General features: G+C 33.8%; 4 protein-coding genes across 7 annotated transcripts; 1 reads left to right on the top strand and 3 right to left on the bottom strand.

The window, feature by feature from the left end:
- Positions 1-975: 975 nt before the first annotated feature.
- LOC125859398 (germin-like protein subfamily T member 2) lies at positions 976-1,827 on the bottom strand. Its single transcript, XM_049539141.1, has one exon. The coding sequence runs from the start codon at positions 1,791-1,793 to the stop codon at positions 1,140-1,142; it is 654 nt and encodes a 217-aa protein (XP_049395098.1). The 5' UTR covers positions 1,794-1,827; the 3' UTR covers positions 976-1,139.
- Positions 1,828-3,366: 1,539 nt separating this feature from the next.
- On the bottom strand, positions 3,367-6,706 carry LOC125860368 (5-formyltetrahydrofolate cyclo-ligase, mitochondrial). 2 transcript variants are annotated; one of them, XM_049540307.1, is made up of 7 exons: positions 6,424-6,706; positions 6,184-6,323; positions 5,596-5,755; positions 4,437-4,478; positions 4,278-4,323; positions 3,971-4,041; positions 3,367-3,888 (listed from the first exon to the last, which is right to left on the bottom strand). In XM_049540307.1, the coding sequence occupies exons 1-7, from the start codon at positions 6,659-6,661 to the stop codon at positions 3,752-3,754; spliced, it is 834 nt and encodes a 277-aa protein (XP_049396264.1). In that variant the 5' UTR covers positions 6,662-6,706; the 3' UTR covers positions 3,367-3,751. The 2 variants fall into 2 exon arrangements, with proteins under 2 accessions (XP_049396264.1, XP_049396265.1); XM_049540308.1 differs by having other exon boundaries at positions 5,596-5,746; positions 6,424-6,705.
- Positions 6,707-7,664: 958 nt separating this feature from the next.
- LOC125858614 (probable myosin-binding protein 5) lies at positions 7,665-11,290 on the top strand. Of its 3 annotated transcripts, none has more exons than XM_049538443.1 (5): positions 7,665-8,610; positions 8,913-9,773; positions 9,877-10,097; positions 10,348-10,722; positions 11,033-11,290. In XM_049538443.1, the coding sequence occupies exons 1-3, from the start codon at positions 7,881-7,883 to the stop codon at positions 10,080-10,082; spliced, it is 1,797 nt and encodes a 598-aa protein (XP_049394400.1). In that variant the 5' UTR covers positions 7,665-7,880; the 3' UTR covers positions 10,083-10,097; positions 10,348-10,722; positions 11,033-11,290. The 3 variants fall into 3 exon arrangements, with proteins under 3 accessions (XP_049394400.1, XP_049394398.1, XP_049394399.1); XM_049538441.1 differs by having other exon boundaries at positions 8,910-9,773; XM_049538442.1 differs by having other exon boundaries at positions 8,910-9,773; positions 9,877-10,111.
- A 396-nt stretch (positions 11,291-11,686) lies between these two features.
- On the bottom strand, positions 11,687-17,307 carry LOC125858616 (polynucleotide 5'-hydroxyl-kinase NOL9). Its single transcript, XM_049538444.1, has 9 exons — positions 16,942-17,307; positions 15,731-15,828; positions 15,598-15,631; positions 14,801-14,967; positions 14,497-14,680; positions 13,998-14,178; positions 13,667-13,757; positions 12,937-13,064; positions 11,687-12,031 (listed from the first exon to the last, which is right to left on the bottom strand). Exons 1-9 carry the CDS (start codon positions 17,127-17,129, stop codon positions 11,978-11,980), a joined length of 1,125 nt encoding a protein of 374 aa, XP_049394401.1. The 5' UTR covers positions 17,130-17,307; the 3' UTR covers positions 11,687-11,977.
- Between the last annotated feature and the right edge of the window lie 7,385 nt (positions 17,308-24,692).

Here is a 24,692-nt window from a genome sequence, read left to right as displayed (position 1 = left end):
TTACCTTCCATCTCAAACATGGAAACACAACCACATTTACTGCACTGAGACATCATGTCATGACATCAGTCACTATCTTCATATGTGGAGTTGTGAAAAGTTAATTCTTTTAGTTGAGCTACCTAATAGTGATGTTAATTTCCAAATATAATAATTATGTCATTTCTTGTTTACTTGAACACTTTATCAGCAACTTTTGACCTTGTAATTGCTGAAATAGATAGGAAAGCTGACTTCTTGGATCTGTAACAACACACTTTGATGCCCAAATGAACATCATTGATGATTGATTAGGTCATATACATCTAAATAAAGTTTTATTATACAAGGACTTGTTCCATAATGTACAGAGAAACACATGTAAATACTCAAAGATCAAATGAAGAATAGATCATTTCAACTTAACTAACCCCTTTTCTTTTCTCTGCGGGATATTTTTGTTAAATAGTCATGACATTATCATCTAAAATTCAAAGACTGGAAAAAGTCGTTTACTAGCTTGATATTGATTATGATCTTAATCAATTTTATTGGGATGATTACGTTGGATATTACTTTTACATAATTTAATTAGAATACTCCATGCTGCATATAAAAAAAAATTCACCTCTACTGTTGAATAGCATCCAATACTAGAGGTGATAGGACTATATAGAGCCAACAAAATGCTAAGAGACTTGAGAGAATCCCATTAATGCGCTTAACCTTATTCGATTCAAAAAGATGCATTCTTGTTCAAAAATATTAACCACATCCAACTATCAATTGTATCTAGTATGTCATGTATTTAAAAAATTTATGAAGAAACTGATATGTATACTTGCAACTTTATCCACTAATGTGTGAGTAGAATACAATAAATTCAAGAACTCTGATCCAGGATGTAGAAACATCACTCACACCCGGTGTATACATGAATCATGAGTAACGAAGAGAATGATCTGAGTACCCAAATTGACAATTACGAATGAATAAATTAAGAATTCTTGTTGCCCTTCTGCATTATTGATTATTACACAATACATACCTGGATCTCTATGTACCAGATTAAAGTTTGGACAAATACACTAATAAACCTGACAACACAAAATTATGTTCTAGGCTTTTATTTTCCATTCTGTCTTTCAGCTGTTATACTTTTAAGAACCAAATTTGGATTTGATGTCATCAATAACACTAGCTTCAACCTGAAAGGCCTTAGTCAATACATCATTAGGAATTGGTGGCATAGAAGCAAATAGTGTAGTTGGAAGGACTACTGCCCCTGGCAAATGACTGTTAAAAGCTGTGATTGTCATTGCCTTCTCCTTCCCAACATTCATTTGGAAATGCACAAGCCCTCGTGGCACCACGAACATCTCCCCTACAGTCAATACTTTGGAATATAACACGTTGTTTGTTGTCAGGAATCCAACGTAGAGTTTCCCTTTAATGACTACCCCGGTCTCAGTTGCACGAGGATGTGAATGTGGTGGATTTAGCCCTCCTGGGGCGAAATCAACTCTATTCATTGAGAGACCTAGCGTGTTCAACCCTGGGAAAGCAAGAACGTTTCCCACAGTTGCAGTGAATCCAAATACATTGTCAGTGTTTCCCTCTTTGGTTAGGCCATCAAAGAAGAAGTCATCTGAAGTAACTTGGGAAGCAGGCTTGCAAGGAAAACCGTTAATAGATGTTGATGTATCGTTCAGAATTCCAACACAGAAATCCTGTAGGGGATCAGGATCAGCACAATGAGAAGGAAAAGGTAAGACTACCAGAATAACCAACAAGAATGTCACACGAATAGCCATTGAATGATCAAACTTGAAATTTAAAGAATAGTGTGTGACAATGTACTAATGACATAGTAGTTCAAGGGCTATTTATTTGTCAAGCTTGCCTTGGTGACATTTCATCTTCAAGAAAGCAACATGCTAAAATCAAATCATAAAGAAAGGAAATTTAGTTGAGGTTAGTTAGCCTTTTTGACAATAGAAAAATGCAATGTCTCAACTTCATCAGGAAATAGCCAATCAACTTGTTAGTAAATTTAACTCGGGGATTACGACCTCTATGTATTATTTTACCATTCGTCAAAGCTACGAACCGTTCAACTCATTTCTAATCAGGTATTTCTTCATCCTAGCCCTTCCTATGGTACAACAACTCAATAGAGACTTCTGTCAAGACTCTGTTATGGTCAGTGGTCCTCGTATTGAAAGAGGGTCAAGTGACACCTACAGGTCAAGAGAAGGACTGATAGACTTCTAGGCTGACATGCTTCTGAATATGGAGTACACCGTACACATAACACCTTAGGCGAATACCACATCCAAATGTGAGAGAAAAGTGAAGGGTTTTACAAGGGCATAGCCCAAAAGACAAATCTGTATAGTCTGTTGGGCCAAAGCGGACAATACGTGTAATGTGCTTAAGTTGTGATAGGCACGAAGAAAAAAGGGAAAATATTGATCAATTACCTTCCATCTCAAACATTTAGCTGAAAGTGTCCAAATCCTATTGGAATCACAACCACATTTTCTACAGTGAGATTGACAAGTCCTTCATGTCATGCCATCAGTCACTTTCTTCATATGTGAATTGTCAAAAGTTTATTTTTTCAATTGAGCTGGCCTTGTTAATTTAGTTTCAAGATATAATTATGTCATTACTTGAATACTTTATCAGCAGGTTTTGACCATCTAACTGCTGGAATAGATAGGAAAGTTGACTTCTTGGACCTTCATGCTCAAATGAATATCATTGATTAGGTCATTTTAGTTATACATACATCTAAATAAAGTTTTATCATACAAGGACTTGTTCCATAATGTACAGAGAAACACATGTAAATACTCAAGATCAAATTAAGAAAAGATCACCTCAGCTAAACTAACCCCTTTGGCCTATTCTTTTAGCTTGACTATTAGTAGAACAAAGAAAAAAAATATCAAATTGGAGGAAACTGGAGTAGTTAAACCTACCGGTGCGCGATATTTTTGTTAAATAGGCTTTGACATGGTCAACTAAAATTCTCAATCTGGAAAAAGGCGTTTATTAGCTTGACATTGATATGATCCTAATCATTTTTTATTGGGATGATACGTCCATGTTCGTTGGATATTACTTTTTCATAACGTAATTAGAATACTTCATGCTGCATATAAATGACCGTCAATAGTACCTTCGAAAATCTATTGAATTTACGAAACCATACATGAATTTAGTCAAGTGTTTGGTTGGTAATATTCAGATAAAAGATGTAAAGATACTAAAAATACAGTACTATTTTGGAACTAGATAAACTCAACTTTTTTCAACTCCAGTGTTATATAGCATTCAAGTCAATTGAGGATTTTTTACGTTGTGTTAACGATAACGATATTAACAATAGTATATTTTCCTTGGTATTGCATAGTATGAACTATATGATCTGAGTAAGAATATTAATAATACGACATGTATTTCAAAGATTCTAGAAAGAAACTGATATGTTCAATTTCAAATTTGCCCACAAATGAATGGTTCAACTCAATTGACACACATGCTACCAAACTTTCAAAGACATTCTTGCACCAAAGTAAGCTCTTCCTCCAGATGCTATTTCTGAAGAAAACAGAACGAGCCTTTAATCTTTCTCATGCCATGACTATAGAAGCAATAGTATTGATCACAAATCACTAAGGACTGATTCCATCCCAATCTCTCTCGGATGCTGCTGTGATGAGAACGGTCCTGCGGCTTGTGTAGTAATTTAAGAGCATTTTGCTCACTGGCAAATCTCTAGAGCAGCTGGACTAATAGGTATCACACCAGAAGGTGATACAAGTGCGTCCACGAGAACGTCATTTGGAGTTAGTGGTATAGTACCCTCATCCACTATTTGAACTGAGTAAGAAAGTGCAACTGCGAACCAAAGTGAAAAGTTACTATAGAAAGCAAAATTTGTTGCATGTAATCCTGGAAAGAAGCAGACAAAGAGAAATACTTTTGAGAGGTTGCTTCCAATTTCGCTTCTCGGCAAGCTCTTGATATCTTGATAAAAAGGTGTCATAGTATCTGTTTTTTTCAAACCATGAAAAACAAAGGATCATCAACAAGAGTACAAAAATGTAAATTTTATTAACGACTCAGCAGGGAAAACCGTGCAACTACTCTTCTTGTTATTTTGTTTTTCCTTTTTTCATTAACAGGTCACTCTTCTCTTCCTTTCTTGTACTTCTTCTCTATCTTATCTTAATCAAAACTGTTACTTTTGCAGAAGAAGAATAAACAGAAGAAGGGATAAAACCTACCCTCCACCGCGGCCCAACCGTCTTCCAGCTTTGTCAAATGCAAGTCCTTCATGAGAGAAAGTAAATTTATAATTTCCAAAAGCAATATATTTACCAATTATTCCAAGCTATGAATCATATAGCGTTTCACAAATTAATGACAGACATTAACATACTTACCAGGTAAAATTAACAAATCAACAGGCTCATTGGCGAACAAGACTGCAACAACAAAAAGTCTTTCAGTTACTAGCATTAAGTCCATAATCCCGCATTTTCACCTTTCAAAGAAAAAAATAAATGTATGTACCAACAAACATATCCAAGATATTAGCTGTAAATCCAAACATAACCCCCAGAAAATGCATCCATTACTTGGTTAGTATTTTAATGAAGTAGGACTCAAAGAACAGCAGAAGCTCTTGTTTCTCCATTTTCCGCCTCCTTGTTCGGATAAGTGTAAAATGTGACACTTCTTTCAAGTTTCAACAACAGTACAATACAATGGCACACGAGGAAAAGGTATCAGTTCCAGAGATGCCAAAAGATCTTCTTGTAAACATGAACCTAAACATATATTACGCTCTTTTCCATCTTATACAAATGAACCTGAAAACCTGCTATGCCCCTTTCCATTTGTGTCAGGCATATTATAATCTTTGAAACTCCTCAATCAAAGCAGCCAAAATTCTTTAATGCTTTCACCTTTATTATTCTGTTCATGTGTTGCCAGTGATAGACAATTGCTCCAGTCGTGCTGAGGCACACCCAAAGTGTATACTATATCTAGACTATACATTGAATATGTTTTCTGTCAAAAAGTTCGCCAGATAACCATGAGTTTGGGGAGTGGAAATTGCGTTCACAGAGCATATCCTGTTAGCTATAGAAACTAACTAGTTTGGCTGGCATTTAATATTTAAAAGGAAGGGGCATAGTTTCCAAAGGGAGCTCTAGCAACTATTATGTAATTGTAACAACATATATGAGAACAAACAAAAAAAAAGATTCATTTTAAACAAGAAACAGACAACTACATCTAACATGAGGTGTTCCAGATAATTTATTCAAGAAATGCACTTCAAGGAAGTTATTAAAACATAAAGCAAGGATATCCTAACATAGTAACTACCATTAGAGGATTTTCTGCAATGACACAAATTTCCACACTAAAATACGACGTTGAGACAGAGAATGAAATTGTTCCACATTTTGAACTTATTGAAAGTTAAAATATAACGAGTTGATTATGTGCATCTACCTATTATTACTGCAGTCAGAACAGTTACAGCAGTGAGAAGAAAAAGTACTATTTGTTACAAAAGAAAAGTAAATGTACCATCTTCGCGCTCATTTCCATCAGCATCTAATGAAGCTGGTTCCAGAATGTTCATTGAATTTGCAATCAAATCCTCAGTGCTTGAAATGTTAAGCATTCGCATGTTTCTGTTCCTATCCTCCACTCTTGGAACAAATAGCTTCTTTCGCATCTGCAAAACCTAATCTTATTTGTAAATGGTAAAAAGAGAACAAGAACTAAGGTCTATAACAAGCTAAACACTTAACAATGAAGAAAAAAAAAACTGAGACTTGTAATAATGTTTCCACCTAGTGCTTCATAAAGAAAAATAGCCTTTCCAATAGTCAGGTATGAACACCGCCTAGTCTTTAGGTAATTAGTTCCTCATTAGTAATTTAGAATATATTAGTAGAGAAGTATTTACCATATCAGATATCCAATATAGCATACTCATATTGATTAATCAATCAACCACGACTCAATCTCAAACTAATTGATGTTAAATAGAATTTCTAGTGATGGCCTATGAGCCTCAGAATTGTTACAAACAAAAGATTTAAACAGAATACTCCTGCCCTTTTACACCCCAAAAATCCCCTAATTTTCAAATGCAATTCTGAAACACACCTCTGAATGGCTACTGAGAATATGAGATAGTATTCGGCTTGTATCTACTTCTCGCAAGGCACTACAGCTTATGTAAGCGCACAATCCCTTGCAAGCCTTAAACCACGGGGCCTCCATTACAATCCTTTGTATAGCTTCATCTAACCAGTCGCATAGAAATCAAAGCATCACTACACGTTCAAGTTCAAAAGGAAAATTAAATCAATGTCTACAACTACTACGTTTATTGAAAAGAAGTACCTTCTTCGGATCTAAGGGTCGGATCCATGGATTTGAGATCTCTTTTAACAACCAAACGGAGGGCCTTTTTCTGCTTGAAAATTGTGTCCAAATGGGCAGGGTCAGAAGTGAAGTTCTGTTCTCCGGCGGTGCTCATGGTGGCAGTGGCGGAACACGGTGAGGTTTGACGGCGGAGTATAGCGGAGCGGGTGGGGAAGAAGCGGCTGGTGGACAGTGACACTGCCCAAGGAATGGTCATCTAATCGCCTCTTGTCCGTTACACACACGCGGTTAACCATTGGAGTAATTTAATATTTTAAAATTACCAGAAGTTTTTTATTATAATATTGATGTATAATCTTTTAAATTTTAAAAGATGATTTGAAAAATAGGTAATAAATGTTGAGGGTGGATGAAAAAAATATGTTTTTCTTTGATATACTAAAAGCGACAAGCAAAACGATTGACATGTAAAAGTGAATGGTGATAGTAATGGTAATAGATTGTGGCTTATTGGCTAGTATAGAACAAATATATTTATAATTATAATTCACATTATTAAATATATTTCTCTTCCTGATCTATCAAAAGAAATCAGTGATTTCTTGGTCACAACCAGCTTAGACTAAAGAACATTTTCTACGTAACAGAACCTCCTTACGAATATATTTTCATGAGGCTAATCTTGAATCGTTATTCAACGCATAAATATCTTTATTTAACCGAATATTTTTTGTGCATAAAATCTCAAATTTAGAATCCTTATTGAGTGAATTATTGAAAAACAAAGTCATGAACTCATAGGCTCAAAGTTAAACCGACATCGACTACTCATTTAATATGAACCGAAAATGTATTTTGATAATATTTGGTTGTGTTGATCGACCAATTTTTGGTTGTGTTGATCGACCAATTTTGGAAGGTAAGAACTAATGAGATGATTTTTATATGGATCGTTCGTGAAATAGCTTAGGATTAATTGGCCACATGTTATACCATACATTTTCTCTTTTATAACTACGATGTCGAAGCAAACTCACGTGCACCTTTATTAATTCTATTTACATTATAAATAAGGGTTCTTGTTAGTTGTTAAAGTAGGATAAAAGTAAAATGCAATATTTAGTTGTACAAAATAAAATAAAAATATTCATAGTTGTTATTTACATCAAATCATATTATTTTTTCTCTATCGTGTATGCGAGCACCGTTAATTTAGTTAATTCATCCGCCAAGCACTTTCCTATTAATTAGTTAAACAAGAAAGAAAATTTTGAAACTTTTGCATTAGGGAAAACTAACTTCTTTCTTCCTTCTTCACAGATACTAGAGGAAAAAAAGAAAGAAGAGGATGATCATGATCTGGGGTTTATTTTAGCCACCAAGATCATGATCCATCTCATTTCATTCTTTGCCTTTTGATCATCAATCTTTGTCTTGAATTTTTTTAGGGGTGTTTTTATAAGGTAAAAAAAGAAATGGCTTCGCGATCTTTCAAATGTTTGGTTGAACAAAAGCTTGGGAGAGTTGGGGTTTTCTGTGTATATGCTGTTCTTGAATGGGTGATGATCCTTCTTCTTTTCATTGATGGTTTTCTTGCACTTTTCACCAATGAATTCGCAAAGTTCTTTGAATTGAAAGTCCCCTGCTTGCTCTGCACGAGGATCGATCACATTTTCATAAAGAGGAACTCTAGTTTCTATTACAACGAGTCCATTTGTGAGGGTCACAAGAAGGACATCTCTTCCCTCGCGTATTGTCATGTCCACAAGAAGCTTTCTGATATAAGAAACATGTGTGAAGGGTGTCTTCTCTCTTTTGCAACAGAGAAAGAAGCAGATTGTGATAAGTACAAGTCATTAGTTGGGATTTTGCACAAGGACATTGATTGCTTTGTGGATGATGATAAGAGAATGTCGATAAAATCAGTTAAGAATGAAGAAGAGGTTACCAAAACTGGAAATGTTGTCATTCGGAACTGTTCTTGTTGTGGGGAACCTCTGAAATTGAGGACTAAATATGCCAGGAACTCATCCATAAATGGAAATCATTATTCTCAAGCTCCTGCCTCATCTCCTCGATCTCCGTTAACGTGGAAAAATGAGGAATCGGGAAATATGGAATTGCCTCATATCAAGTACACAAAGCTCAAGTTTTCCTCAGATAATGAATCCATTCTACCAGATGATGAGGGACACCAGAATGCAGGTATCTATTTGTCTTGACTACTTTTGGCTTAAAATTTTATGCATTATCTGTGTTGAGGTGAAAAGAAAAAAGAACAAAGAAAGAAAGGGGGAAGTTCTTTCATCTTAACTCTGCAACTTTTACAATTAGAGCTTAGCATCTATCAACTGTCAGTGTTACAACTTAAATCTCACAATTATCAAGATGACTAACAATCTCATTCTCTGATAGCGCACGTACAAGACTCTCATTGTTGAAGGGGATAGTTATAATATTTGGGAGGGAGGTGTTAAGAGTAAACTAATATTTTCAATGTGTAGCAGGTAAAGAGGATACTAAAGCTGCTACTGCCCCGCTGCTACCAGATCCCGAGGACATACATGATGAATCTTGCAAAACCCCAGTTTCTGCAAGAAACAAGTTCTTTGGGATCCCATTGACAGACTCCGCTCAAGCTAGTCCAAAGTGGCCTAATAAGCCCAGAAAATTGGGTGGTGATAAGAGTGAATTCATCTCAGATGCTAATGACACGAGTGCAGTAAATGAAGAAGATGATGACATCCTGCATAGCTTGAAGAGGCAGGTTCGTCTGGACAGAAAGTCTCTTATGGAATTATACATGGAATTGGATGAAGAAAGAAGTGCCTCTGCTGTGGCAGCAAACAATGCCATGGCCATGATCACGCGTTTGCAAGCAGAGAAGGCAGCTGTACAAATGGAAGCCCTACAGTATCAGAGAATGATGGAAGAGCAGGCAGAATATGACCAAGAGGCCTTGCAAGTCATGAAAGACTTGGTTTTAAAGAGAGAGGAAGAGATAAAGGTCTTGGAGGCTGAAATGGATACCTACAGGGAGAGATATGGAGTTATCAAGAAAGTCGGTAGTGAGGTCTGTGAAGTTGATGCAGATGATGATTATCAAGAGTTGAGGTCTCAGTCTGCATCATCCTTCGATGAAAGATCCGACTGTAGCAGCCCTCGTGAAGTAGATCATAATGGAGTAAACGAGTTCCATATTGAACGTCCTGGGGAATACAGAGATGAAAATGTTGATGAATCAAACCTTGATTTTGAGAACGAGAGATCTTATCTACAGGGTTTGTTAGCAAACCTTGAAAAGAAGATCAAAATACCTCCCGATGTTGAATCTCATGTGCTAGAATCAAATGTTATTCAAGACAAAGGTACATATGAGTCTTTGCTTTCCCTATTTACCAGCCTTCTTTTTCTTTTCATTCTTGGTGAAAGTAAAGACTACAGATACTAAATGTCAAGTTTTGTTTTTAGGAAATGACAATAAGGTTATACTTACAAGAGAAGTTTCTCTACTTAGAGAGAGATTGAGAGCTGTTGAAGCAGAAAGTGGCTTCTTGAAACACGCCGCCATGACATTACAGAGGGGCAGAGAAGGAACCAAACTCTTGAATGAGATAGCTCAACATCTGCGGGAACTTAGATACACCAATACAGCAACAGAAGTTGCAGATGCATGACTTCTGTCCAAAAAGGTGATTCTTCCCTAGTGAGTTCTCTTCTTAGGTGATACTCGAATGTACTAGAATTTCTTTAAAGCAGCGAAATGATAAGATTTAGAAAGTTATGTAGTTATGTGTGGTGTAAATTTTCCAAAGATGACTGTTCAAGAGCTACAGAATCATCCATATTCTCCCTTTAGCTAAAATTTAACTCCAACCACAAACTTGTTGGTCGTGTTTTCAGAAATCAATTTTTGCATTTATGTTTCATGTCAATTGTCAGTTCCCTCATCACTGGAAGCTTAATGCTCCTAGAAGTCTGCAGAACATTGCTGACAATTTTTTGTGGTCGCGCTCTTAAGCGCCTGGTTTACCAAGATGCTGCTACAACCAACTTGAATATTTTCATAGGTAATTGAATTTGAGAACACAAGTGTATCCATTCATCATTTCCATTTAGTGTTGCAATTTAACTGCTAATTGCAGCAGGAGTCAGTAATGTAACAAGTGTTTTTTGCAGTTCTCTTTTTTCTTTTCCTCTCTCCTGTTCTTCTTCCACATTTAGGATGTTCAGTCTAAGAAGGAGCCCTGAAGGCTTCAGCTTTGGCATTTCCTCAGAGCTTTACTTCTCATTACATAGAGGCTTGAGGTTCTTCAGGTAATATTCTATTGCATGCTAGTATATCCACTAGGCATAAGCCAGTTTCTTTCCAAATTTTGGAAGGAAAGTGAATACATATTGGGATGTGTTAATATCATCCTGCAATGGACCAAGTAAAGGATCCAAAGAAAATGATTGCTTTAAAACTTTCTTGATAAGAATTAAATGTATGTTCTACATTTGATCCTCCTATTTTAAAGTATTTTTCTCCCAAAAGTATACTACTTCTAAGCTTTTGTTGAAAAGGTATATGGCTTAATATGCAAACACTTGATTTACAGGTAGTGATTAATACTGCTTTTTGCAGGTGAAATTGGCTTGGAATCAGACAACTTTGAAATAATCCAGCAAAAGGCATTATGGATTCACAGGAAGACTCTAAATGAGAAACGAACAACTAGTTTTGTCTAATGTAAATGCATACAGATGGTTATATATTTGTAAGATATCCACCTACCTTGACCATCTATTTTAGACTTGTTGTTTCATCAGATGCTACGACATGAATTTCATTGACAGCAGTTGTACTTGTACACACATGCTTGTTTAGCAAATAATGTAACTTAGTCATTCATTAAACGAGCACAGTGGAAGGTGTGAGTGAGCATATAATGGTCCTAATCCTCTCATGCATTACTTATCTTTCTTTCCCACTCAGAGACATTTATTTGGTTCCTAAAGCCTCAATTTACTAGAATCTTTTCTTTTTTCCATTTTCATTTCCTCTTTTATATGAGGGGATGAAATACTCCGTCAAAACATAATGCTAACGCCTTGATAAGAGCTGGCTATAGTACCAATTTAGGCTTCTGGACCAAAATCATACTTTAGACAAGCTTCTCCAACTCCTCAAGGCTTTCATCAGAGAAAGCCACAGCAGACGAGGATACAAATCAAGTACACTGACTGTGCGTCAAGCCATCATAAATGGTAGAGCAACCGATGCTAGGATGACCAGAAATTCCAAAATAACAAGATGACTCCAACAGATTAAATTGTACATACACGGAAGAAAGTTTTCTGCCCAACAAAGACACAATTGTCACCCTAAATCCTAAACTTAATTAAGTTTTATAAACCAAGTAGCAACCTATGAGGCCGATAGTTCACAAGTTTCTTAAACCTACCTCATAAATAAGGCGATTGTTCAAGAAGTATATATAACTCAGCATAGCCAACCTTCTCGAATGACTTCTATTAAGCTGTACAAGATAGAGTGAAGTTATCCAGAGAGACGAGCCCCAGTTATTGCCTAAGCTGAAGGCAATACATCGGCAGACATGTAAGGTGAGATGCAGCCTTGTACCTAAGCATTAGACAAAGTATTCAGAAAATCTATCAGACAATTGTAATTCTCATTCTTTCTAAAGTGTCATGCACAAGTTGAAAGAGTTACAATTGAAAAGCAAGTCAACAATATTTGAGAAGTAAAAATGAAAAAGAAGTTATTCTCAGTAATTCCCCAGAAGTTATCCTCTTCATTTTAAATGCTTTCGTCGACATCATTAGCCCCAAGTGAAAAGAACGGATCAGGTATGTGTACTACAGGTTCATCAGCAGATGCACTTGCCATGCAAACTATACACTCATTCTAGTACTTCCTGAAAATGAAGTTCGTTCTTTTGTTATTTTCCCTTTTCTCCTTTTCTTTTGTTTTCTGGTAAGTTCCTGAAAACAAAGTTTCAAGCTAGGCCATCATGGGGATTTTCAGGTATCTCACATGGTGCGATCCCTTCATCCTTCACCTGTGATAAAGATTGAATCCCATGATGGAATTCCCCCTCTCCCTATTATAAAAAGTTTAGAGGGTAAAAATAGGCCATGATCGTCATTTCTTAATGAGAAAAAGATAGGGATAGCATCGTACCAAGAGAACACTAGTTTTTTCTGCAATGTATATAAACAAGCTATCTTTCAACCTTCTAAATACAGGGACTACTTATAATATATCCTAGACGAAGGATGCAGGATGTAAAACTTCATAATTTTCCAGTAAATCATGCCAGAGAACAAAACAGCATGCAGTGTCACATTTCCATGTTTTCTATTATTTCCTTTAGACCTTTTTGTTTTAAAATGTGTCTTTTATACCTTGTATTTCTTGTTTTCTAATTTCTTACTCAACATAAGTCATACAAATAAACAGGTAATGTAGGCAAAGCAAAGAAAAATAGTAAAACAAGGCACATGGAGGAATAGATTGACAATTACCTGCAACAAACAAGTTGGAATTTCGACAAAGCCCTGCAATAGAAGATCCACCTTCTGTAGACTGCTTTTTGGAACAGGGGTAAGTACATAGAGTACATGCTTGAGAGTGTCAATGGCACGCACGATTCCTGGATCAGTTTAAAGCAGGTAGAGAAAGGAAACAATGAGAGGAAATTGGCATTCAATAACAACATCAAGTTTAAGCATATTAGAAACATAAGGCATTGACATTCACAGTAAACAGACATGTCTAGATCTAGGTCTTTAGTGGGCATTGCAAAATTCCTCTAGCTAATAAAGGCAGCAGAGCTAGTAGTATGAATAATGTTCGATGCGGACAATCAGTAATGATAACACAACCTTCTGCATCATCACATACAAGTGACTATTTGATGTTGCACAAATCGATCCATCAGGCAAGATCATTGTTAAGTGATGCAATAGGGCACAGTACATTTTACTAACTATATTCATTTTAAAACTAGGACATCCACACCATGTTCATGCTTCTCGCTCTCGTGATTCTTCAATGACTCTATCTGAAGATAAACATTTACAATTCCACATGTATATACACTGTGACCATTTGAGAAATACTGAAGACCTCCTAGACAAAGAAAGCAACTAATTGTCCATTCAAAAGAAGCAAAACTGACAGTTTCTTTTAGAGAGGTCAACAAAACTGGCAATATCACAGCACACGTGTGGGAATCTTGTTGCAATAACTTACCTAAGCCCATGCAGTCCGGAAAATTTTCAGAATCAACTGCCAAGCCAACAATAGTTGCATTCAAGCTGTACAAAACCTCACTCTTAGGAACCTGGCATACAGATGTAGAACTAATCAGAACATGAGAGGAATATCTAGATGTACTTGTTTGAATGAGACTAGAACGATAGTTAACTAAATGAATAATGAATATATGAGAAAGGGAGGAAGCAATAATAGAAAATGCCACAGGCCAGAAGATCCAGCATATATGGAAGGCAATGCCCTTGTCCACCATCAAAGTAACAAAGCATTGCATCTAGAGCAGGTCATTCACCATTGGTAAGCCTACCTCACAATGAAGGTGTTTAATTTTGATACTTGATATAGGAATCTCATATGGAGGGTGAGCAGCTAATGCTCGAGAGAGTTCCTTGATTGTTGTGATTTTCATATCACTTGGAAAGCATTGTCTGAAATAGGCCATGACACGTAGATCACGCAAAAGATGTGCATCCTTCTGTACAAGAACCCTGGGAAAACATATCAGAGGACTAAGAAACAAGGGAGATATAAATTGTTGAAGGAGCACAGAAAACTCTGTCAATTAAGAATAAATTCTGAAATTTGTTTAAGGAATATGAACTGAGATGTGGTGTGTGTAGCCTGTAAGTGTTTTTCTTTTCTCTCCCTCTTATTTATCTCTCTCTGTCATTTTAAGGGATAAGATATAGAGATATTAATATACATTGAAAAGCATCTTTCTCAAGAGTTTATTTCAACTTGCAAGAAAGAAAAGTTAAATTGCCTGATAAAAAAAAACTAAAACGAAAGAAAAGATAAACTCATACGATCTGTTAAAAGAGTCCCGACGAGCAGAGTTGACCTCAACTACAGTTGCAACATCACTATTATCATCATCCAACCAAAATGCACCAGCCGGAAGGTTCTTGCTCACAGACGATATGGAAATCTTAACGACATGGGTAGGAGAGATGTATTTGATAATATCCACAAGAATGTCATAGCCAATACCTAAAAGACAAGGAAAGCAGAATCAGACTTGATGATGAAAACTGTGACCAGATCAATGAAAAAGCGTACCACAATAGCCAAAATTAGATCGAAAGCAAGTAAATAAATATAGGAGCTTGCCTTTGACCCAGCCCGTTGTGTTAATGACAAGGGGCACCCCAGCATTTCCAGGACTTCCGCCATTGCTCAACAGGTACGTTCTCCGGTAGTGATCATACAAGGCAAAAATATAAGCCAAATATGTTTTGGGATCCCTTTTGGAGGATATGTCACCAAAAAAGAAGCATCTGAAAGAAAAAATTGGAGTCAAAATCAACATCAAGTAAATTTCGGCCTTGCTAACAGGATGAAATTTCTTTCATTCAAGTGTCGTATATTTTAACTACTATACAGTTTATGCACAACGTAGCTTACAGAACTTCCCAAGGAAAAAGGAAGTAGCTTTTCCAGTTTCAGGCAACAAACTAATAAAACATCTCCCTTCAAGCAAGACCTAGACAATATCCAATGCGCATGATGGACACCTCTTAATTTCTCAAATGTCAATGTTCTCTGCTAAACAAGAAATCTACAACTAGATTACGTAAATAACCCTAAACCTATGGCACACAATCTCAAATGCTAAGTATGTTTGCTACTGGAGTCCAGACGACCATTCTCCATTTAAATTTACCCTCTTTACAGGGAAACACAATTACCTATCATATTGAACATGGTTAAAACAATTATCATATCACTCTTCGTATTTTTTCCTGTAGAAGGACAAAGATGGTGAGAGTGGAAAGGGAAAGAAGGGTTCTAAACTCTTCCAAGAACTGAGACTGAAAAGAGTCCTTTTGCTAGCTAAACAAGTAACAACAGAAGTAAATAAATGACCAAAACTTTGCTTTTCCAAGACATGGGCTCAGAAATTATACCTCTCAGGAGTTTTTAGGCATGGAATTGACAGATCTGACGCAGAAAGACAAGAAAAAAAGATGACAGTGAATAAAAGCAGCACTAGGGAAGCTCAAATACAAACATCTAATAGTTCAGGAATGATTGGTGTACCTAAAGTTATTTTGTCAATTGTGGTAAGCGATAATAAACCAGGTGGAGTAAACTCTGTCTGCCCGACATCTGTATCCAAATAAGCGACTTTCTTGTATCTGAAAGCCAAAGACAGTTAATTATCTGAACCTGTACTTCTGTAATCGAAGTTATCAAAACCTACTATGATCAGGTTATACTTATCCAATTCAGACAAAAAGTACACCGCCTCTCAATAACAGCCAACAGTAATAACAGAAAAATGTGATCATCCACAGGTATCAATATACAGAGAAGAGTGGCTGTTGCTCATTATTCAATTCAGACAAAAAGGGCACAGAGCCTCTCAAGGACAATTAATGTGCGGTAAAAAATTCATGATGCCACGTCATTTGCTTCATCCTGTTGGTGTGACCCATCCGAAATAAGCATCTTCCAATCAGATTTAAAATTTCCAATGAACCCTTAGTTGTCTTTTAATAGTAGCCTATCGATTATTCCTAATTAGACATGTTTAATCTAGAACATAACATGCAATCCTTGAATTTAATGCCCAGAAGAATTCTCTTCTTTATTCTAGACCCAAGAGTTATTTCTTCCGATCACATCTTTTTACAAGTAATAGGTATTGGTATATACCCAATTTTTGTTCTTTCATTAGCTATTGACAAGTCGAAGCTTTTAATGAATTTTCATAGATATTTTGGATGACTAAATATAAGAAAAAAATTGTGGTCAACATAAGTACCAATGAAAATGCCTTATGAAGGAAAACGAGCCAAAATGGAAATAACAGGAAAAGACATTGTTCAAATCTTGTTTTTCTTTGAGCTATCTTCCGTTTTCAAATTGGTCTAAACTTGCATTTTAAACCATCAACAACATTTTAAGGTAACAATGAAATAAGAAAGCAGAATGTCTATATACTTACTTTTTATTAAAAAAAACTAAGGAAACAAGAAAGCAGAAAATTGTGACTGTTGCTCAAAAGAAGGAACAATTTTAACAGGTAACTTCATTCTCAAATTTCAAACTTGCAAACAAAAAACATAAGCAGTGATACATTAAGTCAAGATACAATACATAGCACGAATCCATCAATTCAGTAAACATACAGATAAAATAATTTCACACTATTCTCATACTCTTAAGAAAATTCAGGTTGTTAGCTAAAATGTTAAGTTTACTAGTTGACTGACTGCCATATGTTTGATAAAATGCATAAGAGATACCTCTGAAGAAGAACATTGACAAGGAGGCGAGAGAAAGTGGTTTTGCCGCTATTTTTGGGACCGCAGACAAACGCAACCGGCGGCGGCGAAGTGTTAGAATCATAAGCTATAGAGTCGGCAGCATCGGACCACTCTTCCGGTATGAATATGTTAGCCGATTGAAACTCGTCGTCAACAAAGGACGCCATGTTTTTCCTCTCTTTCTCTCTGTCTGCAGCAGCAAAGTGTGTAGGCGTGTTTATGGGTAAAAAACTGAAACACACTAAAAAGCACGTTCTTCGTGTGATGTAGCGGGTCGGGCACTAACCAGTAACCCGGAAGTAAATGATACTGTACTTTTATTCTTTTTTTATTTTTTTCATTCCTTTGAACTCTTTGGAAAACTTCCAACATTTTTTTAAAAATAAGCCGAAGATATCCTAATATTCTATAGCCTTTTAGACTTGACAAATATATTTTAATTTCGATCATGAATTTTGATTTTTGTTCTAATAAAACAATTCAACATAATAAAATATTCTTATCAGAGCTTTCAATTTATATATTTTTTAAAAAAATTATTTACATAAATAAGTGATTAATCATTAAAAATATTTTATATATATATATATATATATCTTGAGATAATATATATTTTATGAAGCATTCAAAGGTCTAAACCATTTGGCTGAGTTGGTTTAGAGCGCTTAAAAATATTGAATAAAATAAGGGGATGGCTAATCTTGATTCTTGAACTTGCGACCTCATGGTGTAAAGTGAAATTTAAAACCATCAATTCACAAAGCAAATTTTATTTAGCAAGGTCATTTAATTCATATTTATCTGTTAGTACATTAGTTTTATATTTTTATGTTTTATAAAATTATCATACGAATCGGCATTAGGTAACATACTTAACTAACATGCATTGGCCGTTGGTGGCGCACCCTTCATCTTCAAATCATGAGTTCACCATTTATATATATATATATATCACATACTTAAATTTTTATGATTTATCTATATAAATTAAGCTACTAGCAAAACTTCATTTTTGGTTTTTCACCCGATGTCCGAAGCCCACATTGGAGCTCCGACTAGATTTGAACCACGCTCTGCAGGGTCCCATTCGGGGATAGCGCTCCCAACATGATTTTCTCCATACCCAGGGCTCGAACCCGAGACCTCTAGTTAAGGGTGAGGCACTCTCACCAGTACACCACAGCCCATGTTGATACTAGCAACTTTAAAATCTTCTAAACTTTGATGATTAAATATTAACGGTTTAAAATAACCAATTAGCACTTATGTCAAAATTGAGTCCAACTCATATACTTCTAACATTTAAGTTAATGTTCAATCATAAATTTAATTGAAATTTTAAAAATAAATATATGAACTTTCTTAATAATTTTTTATATTTAAAACCTAGTTTGAACATGTTTTTACTTGGAAAAGAGAATAAATTTTAGGAATTGAAAATTTTCTCAAAACAAATTTTTAAAAACCAATCGAATTTCATGAACAATAAATATATTTTTATTTTTTTAAAAAAAAATTACTCTTAAAATCATAGTCAAACGAGGGTTTAGAATATTTAAAGTATTTTCTTATTATATATAAGAGAGATTTCATGCTGAAACAAACACGTCTCCGCCTGCTTCAGCGTGTTTCGGAAAAAAATTAAAAAATTATTTCTTTTATTTTACTTTAATTTAATTACTGTATAATATTTTCAAAATTATGGGATCCGTTTTAGCTATGACTTTTAGTTTTAAATTCACGCTGAAGCAAGCACGTCTCTGTCAACATGCCTGCTTCAGCGTATTTCAGAAAAAAATTATTTCTTTTGTTCTACTTGAATTTAATTAGTGTATAATATTTTTGAAATTATGGGATCCGTTTTAGCTATGACTTTTAGTTTTAAATTCATATTCTTTAGTTATAGCTTTATTATTTTGAATGTCGGTAATATTTGTTTATATCTTGTAACTACTTTGAGTAAAAAATCAACAATCGATGATGAAAAATACTTTATTTATGTACATCTTAATGGACCTCTTCACATTAATTTTGCGCAAACAAAAAGTAACTAACAACTTAAAATATCTAAAAATCATATTAAAATTTAATCAACTTTCTAAATTCTATCTATATCACATAAATTAAAATAAAAAAATAATAGATATTGGACCCGTACTAACACGGACACATGTGTGTCTAGTGTTGGTATAAGTGCAAGTAGAGTTTGTACAAAAATAATAATTTTATTTTAATCATACAAGGAAATTTGATAACATGTAAAGCTATTTATGAAATTTTATACTAGTTTAAATATGTACAAATTTTAATTACATCAATAATTTAACAAAGGAAATCTCTTCAACTTAAAGTATAAATGGTATTTGGTTGGAAAAGAAGAAGAAATTTGAAACTTTGTCTAGACGAGAAGTGAGGAAGAAGAGATTTTTTTAATGAATATTTTAAGGGAAAATTAGTAAATTAGTCAAAATCCTTAACATAATTATTAAAAATATTTACACTTTAAAATAATTATTAAAAATGTCAATATGTCAATATTTAAGTAAATAAAATGTATTTTAATATAATTGATTTTCTTTCCTTTTATTTCTCAAATCTAGTTTGACTCCACTATCACGTGAAAAGAAGTAAAAAGGGACTCCATTATCAACTTTCCTCTCTCTAGGTTATTTTTACTCCAAATATATATCTATCTCACACACACGCGCGTTTTTCACCATTTTCTCTCCTTTTCTTGTTTAACAAATCTATCTCTTCAAAATTTCTCCATTTTTTTCAAGAAATCTCACTATTCAATCAAAAAAAAATTCACCCACTGATAAAGATAAATACATTGTCTCCAAGTATCTTTTGAGATTTTCCTCTATTATGCATTTTTGATTTTTCGTGTTTTTAAACAACAATTTTAGATTTGTTGTGATTTGTTTTCATATTCGAAATATTTTAGTAATCTACATTAACATTCATTTATTATATATTGTTCGATTTTAGGGATTTTATATACGTTCATATATAGTAATTTCAAAATTTGACTTATAGGATTTTAGGTTTGGGGAAAATATCTTATTCGACGAGAATTACAAGAGGTATCTCAAATAATATTCAAATTTTTAGGAATTTTCGCTTGTTTGATTTTTACCCAAGGATTGCTCGAAAATGTAGGCTCTACGGCTAAAATGGCGCAATAGAGCAGTCCCCAAAAAAAATAAAGAGTTATGGATGCTGAAGATACTGATGAACAAGTTGAAGTTCAAATGGCTGAAGAGAGCAGATCTAAGCATCTACATGACCCTATTCGCATGCGAAATCTTTTCATGTTGTGTTTTATATAATGAAACTTGTATTTCTTTGTCAGTTTGTATTCACTCCAATATGTATACCGAATTGATTTGTTGTTCTTTAAGAACCATATTTGTATCCATTTATTTCTTTCACATTGTAATTGTATCTTTTTCCAGAATCTTGTATCCTTTCTTAAATTGTATTCATTCTAATATGTATGATATGCGTATTTGTATTCATTATGATTATCATGTTGGGGTTTGTACAATGACATTTGTATTTCTTTATTAGTTTGTATTCATTCTAATAGGTATGCCAAATGGATTTGTAGGTTTTTAAGAAGCGTATTTATATTCATATACTTATGTAAACTCGTGTTCATTCAGAAATAATACAATATTGGTTTGTATATTTTTCAAAAAACATATATTATTTTTTAAAATTCCAACAAAATTGTATTTCAGTCATCAAAACATACAAATTTACAATCATGGTAACAACCAAAATTTGTATTTCAAGAAAAATTGTATTCCATGACCAAAAAAAATGTATTTCTTATTTGTTATGTATTCCAAAAATATATTCATTTCAACAGAGATTGAGTATTATCAATGAAAACTTGAACATCGATATTGGAAGTTTGATCAGCAAGGGGGACAATGCTCTGTAGTTTATTTTTGAATTTGTAACTGATTAGAATTTTAAGTGATATGTTCCTTTTTTTTAAATATTCTCTCCCCTAAATTACTCTTTTTTGTTATTAAATAATTGTATTCTTCAATTAAAAACAAATAATAAAACATAAATCAAATACATAACAAATTAAAATATTGACATTTTTAATAAATATTGAAAGTGTTGCTAAGGAGTCCTATTAAATGCTAAAATATTGACATTTTGAAAATTTTCCCATATTTTAATTAGAGGTGTGAAAAAATCGAATTGAAAAAATGTTATTGGGTTATTGGGTTTTTAATGGGTTTATAAAAAAAGTTATTGGGTTATTGGTTCGATATCGATTTTTACTATTGGGTTTTTGGGTAAACCAATAACCCAATAAGACGGTAATAATTTACTATTAGATATTAATAATTTAATATATAACTAGACACTATTACTATATCAAATTATTAGTACTCTACCCACGTCATACTAGGCCGTTTTAATAGTCTTTAATGTTTAATCAAAACCTAAAGACTTTGCAATTGTAGCTATTTGATTCTAATTTTAGTTTTAGTCTTGTTGGACTATTTGATTTTAGTTTTAGTTTGTAATTGTAGGCTGTAGCTTTTGCAAGTTTGTAAATGTTTGTAATTTGATTAACATAGGAAATTATATACTATGTTTTGGCGGTGACATGTAATTATAACCTCCGTACTATATTTTCTCTTATTAATGCAATTTCTCATTATCTTTCTTGTTTCACTATATCAAAGCATTTATAGAAGTGAGAAGTCATATAATATTTTACGGATATTTTTTTATTGGGTAAACCGAAAACCGAACCGATAACAATCAAAAACCGATAGATCTAAACCCGATAAAAAAAAATCTTATTGATTTGTTATTGGGTTAGCATATTTAAAAATCGATAAATCAAATCGAACTGACCGATGCACACTCCTAATTTTAATAGAGTCTGAATGATATTAAGACTCTGTTATGAATCTGATTCATTCAGACTCATTAAGACCCATTAAGATTTATTTTTTTATAAAAGAAACAAATGAACTTAATGGGCTGAATCTGAATGATTAAGATTCAGACCTTAAACACCAAACACACTTAATGGACTGAATCTGAATGATTAAGATTCAAATCTTCATTAAGTGCAAACAAATGAGGCCTAAATTTGTGGTTGAATTTGAACATAAATGAAATTTTGATAAATCGGAAATAAAAAAAGAAGCTTCCTTTATATGACTACCGTTTTTCTAAAATTATGTTTGGCAATTTTATTTTTTTTATTTCAATTGTGATATTTTATTAATAAACTTGAAAGAGAGAAAATTGCACCCCATACACCTCCTCGGGTAAAGCCCAATCCCAACACAAGCCCAATATAAAAAATGAAAATAAATAATCTCTAATCCACCTTTCCTAATGTCCAAACCCAACTATGTTCAGGTGAATCTATGTTAAGTAACTAGGCAGAATTTATTATGTTTGGCAATGCTTTACGTGACATCAATTTAATAAATTTAGCTATTTATTAAGCTGAAATTTTCTTTTTGGCCCTTTTGCGATTTATTATTAAAATGAGACACCTTCAAAAATCAAACGAATGTGAAATAATTTGACATATCTCAAAAGCTTAATGTGAAATTTAATTAGCTAGGATTTACACTCTCCTAGCAAGCATTAAGATCCTCTGTTCAATGGCATTAAGATCAAACATATAAGACGCACCAACAGATACTATTTCAACTAATTTAAGTGCTAGTCTAGTAACTACGGTTATTGATTCAATTACCAATCTTTTATCTTCAGTTAGAAGACCCTCAAGGCTGACGTTCTTCTTTTTGTTACCATGCTTCTACCCAAAGGTGATTAGTTACCAGCAACTCTCTCCCCAGTCCACAACATAGTGTGGAATCTAGATCCTTTCATCGAGCACCATTTCTTTTAGATAGAAGGGTGATCTGACTCTATTGGATAAAGTCATAACCTAAGCCTTCCAACCGCGGAATTGAACACAAGACTTTCTTCGGCTAGATTCTTTTATCAATCTCCTGGCCCTTGCTTAACTCCTTGTCCCGTAAATTGGTCGCTAGTAGATCTGATTTGAACAGATCTTGTTGAATGAATTGACTTCGGTTTGATTTTCTTAGGGATCTAGAGCAAGTCTTTCTTGTATATCCCTCATGTCAAGAGCTACTTCCTCGAATATCAACGTAGGGAGACGCGAGGAGAGGAGGTTTTCAGCCTCTTTGCTGGATTGTTGGTCCGGAGTCCCGCCCTATAGAATGAATAAGGAGAGGCTTATCGATGACTTCACCCCCCCCCCCCCTCCTTTTGTCACTTAAAGGGAAAGCCAGAGAAGGGGGCCTGTTGGAAACCCTCGCCTTCGGCTCCATACTGAAAACGCCGGGCATGAAGGGATATCACGACTCTACTTAGGTATCTTATTTTTAAAATAAAATAAAATTGAGTGATTGAGTTTACACAAATTGAAATGAGAAAGTTAAAACTTAAAAGTAAGAAAATTAAAGAAATAACTATTTGTATAATTAGTAAGGGCTCTTTTTTCTTCATGAATGATATACGTAAACTTTTTTTCTTCTTTTAAACTATACAATGATATAGTAAAGGCTCTTTTTTCTTCATTTTCATCATAAATGATATAGGTTAAAAAAATAAATTCTTGATATATGCCATACGAATGTGAATCTAAAGGTTGAATTCTTCATAACATAGTAGGATTCAAGAATATAGGTTCGAGTGCAAATATGGGTTCTACAATACGACCAATAAATATAGTTAATGCTAGCAGATGAAAAATAATAAAAATTAATTCTTTATAAATACTTAATAAAATAATCTCACGTAATAGCAAAAAATCAAGTTAAATATCCAAAGATCAAAATATTATCTTTCTATATTCAAAAATAAAACAATACTATAACTTTTTTAAAAAAAATTTCATATAACTCTTGATGACGTGACTTCAAACCACAAAATTATAAATTTGTATTTTTTAAAATTAAATTTTATGTCCAACTAAATTGCAAACGGAGTTGTCTTAAAGAAATCCAAATCTTCCCCTAAATTGTTAATATCTTCCCTACTATATAAGGAAGTCGATCAGTACATGATAATCCAATTAATTAAAGATGGGNAAATATTGTTCTCTCTCTCGCTTTATACAAACATAAATTATACATTGTATTTTGTATAATCTGTGTTTGTATAAAGCAAGAAAGAGAGAAAGACAAAAGAGAACTGGACAGGAGAATATTTGTATTGTATAATTATAAGTGTATAGGACGAAGATATATGTATTTGCATGTGTATATACAATTTTCTCTCGTTTTATACAAACAGAAACACAATTTATACATTTCTGTTTGTATAAAGCGAGAGAGGCAAGCAACAGAGAGAGAGCGACAGAGGAAGAGTGGCGAGCGAGAGTTTGAGAGAGAGAGGCGACTGGCAAACAGTTTGTTACAGGGCACAATTAAATCAAAGTGTGATTATACCATTTAATTTGAATTAATAGTTTGTCATTATGTACAATTTTCCCTTAAATTTGCGCAAACAAAAAGTAACTAACAACTTAAAATATCTAAAAATCGTAAATTGGTCAGAAATTAATTATGATATGTTGATTCTCACAGGCTAAGCGTTTCAATTTAACAAAAAGAAATCCAATTCCTCCCATAAATTGTTAATATCTTCCCTACTATATAAGGAAGTCGATCAGTACATGATAATCCAATTAATTAAAG

This window comes from Solanum stenotomum, chromosome 3 (genome assembly GCF_019186545.1).
Source record: "Solanum stenotomum isolate F172 chromosome 3, ASM1918654v1, whole genome shotgun sequence".
NCBI classification, from domain to species: Eukaryota; Viridiplantae; Streptophyta; class Magnoliopsida; order Solanales; family Solanaceae; genus Solanum; species Solanum stenotomum.
This window is presented reverse-complemented; position numbering and strand designations above follow the sequence as displayed.

Bases quoted from the DNA above. Each gene is read 5' to 3' on its own strand.
- LOC125859398 (XM_049539141.1), bottom strand. From the start codon at position 1,793: ATGGCTATTCGTGTGACATTCTTGTTGGTTATTCTGGTAGTCTTACCT.
- LOC125860368 (XM_049540307.1), bottom strand. From the start codon at position 6,661: ATGACCATTCCTTGGGCAGTGTCACTGTCCACCAGCCGCTTCTTCCCC. The intron at 6,324-6,423 runs GTACTTCTTTTC...GCGACTGGTTAG, and splicing joins GACCCTTAGATCCGAAGAAG to ATGAAGCTATACAAAGGATT. The intron at 4,324-4,436 runs GTAAGTATGTTA...TCTCTCATGAAG, and splicing joins TGATTTGTTAATTTTACCTG to GACTTGCATTTGACAAAGCT.
- LOC125858614 (XM_049538441.1), top strand. From the start codon at position 7,881: ATGGCTTCGCGATCTTTCAAATGTTTGGTTGAACAAAAGCTTGGGAGA. The intron at 8,611-8,909 runs GTATCTATTTGT...TTCAATGTGTAG, and splicing joins TGAGGGACACCAGAATGCAG to CAGGTAAAGAGGATACTAAA. The intron at 9,774-9,876 runs GTACATATGAGT...TTTTGTTTTTAG, and splicing joins AAATGTTATTCAAGACAAAG to GAAATGACAATAAGGTTATA.
- LOC125858616 (XM_049538444.1), bottom strand. From the start codon at position 17,129: ATGGCGTCCTTTGTTGACGACGAGTTTCAATCGGCTAACATATTCATA. The intron at 13,758-13,997 runs GTAGGCTTACCA...TCTGTATGCCAG, and splicing joins TTAAACACCTTCATTGTGAG to GTTCCTAAGAGTGAGGTTTT. The intron at 13,065-13,666 runs GTAAGTTATTGC...AAACTGATCCAG, and splicing joins TCCGGACTGCATGGGCTTAG to GAATCGTGCGTGCCATTGAC.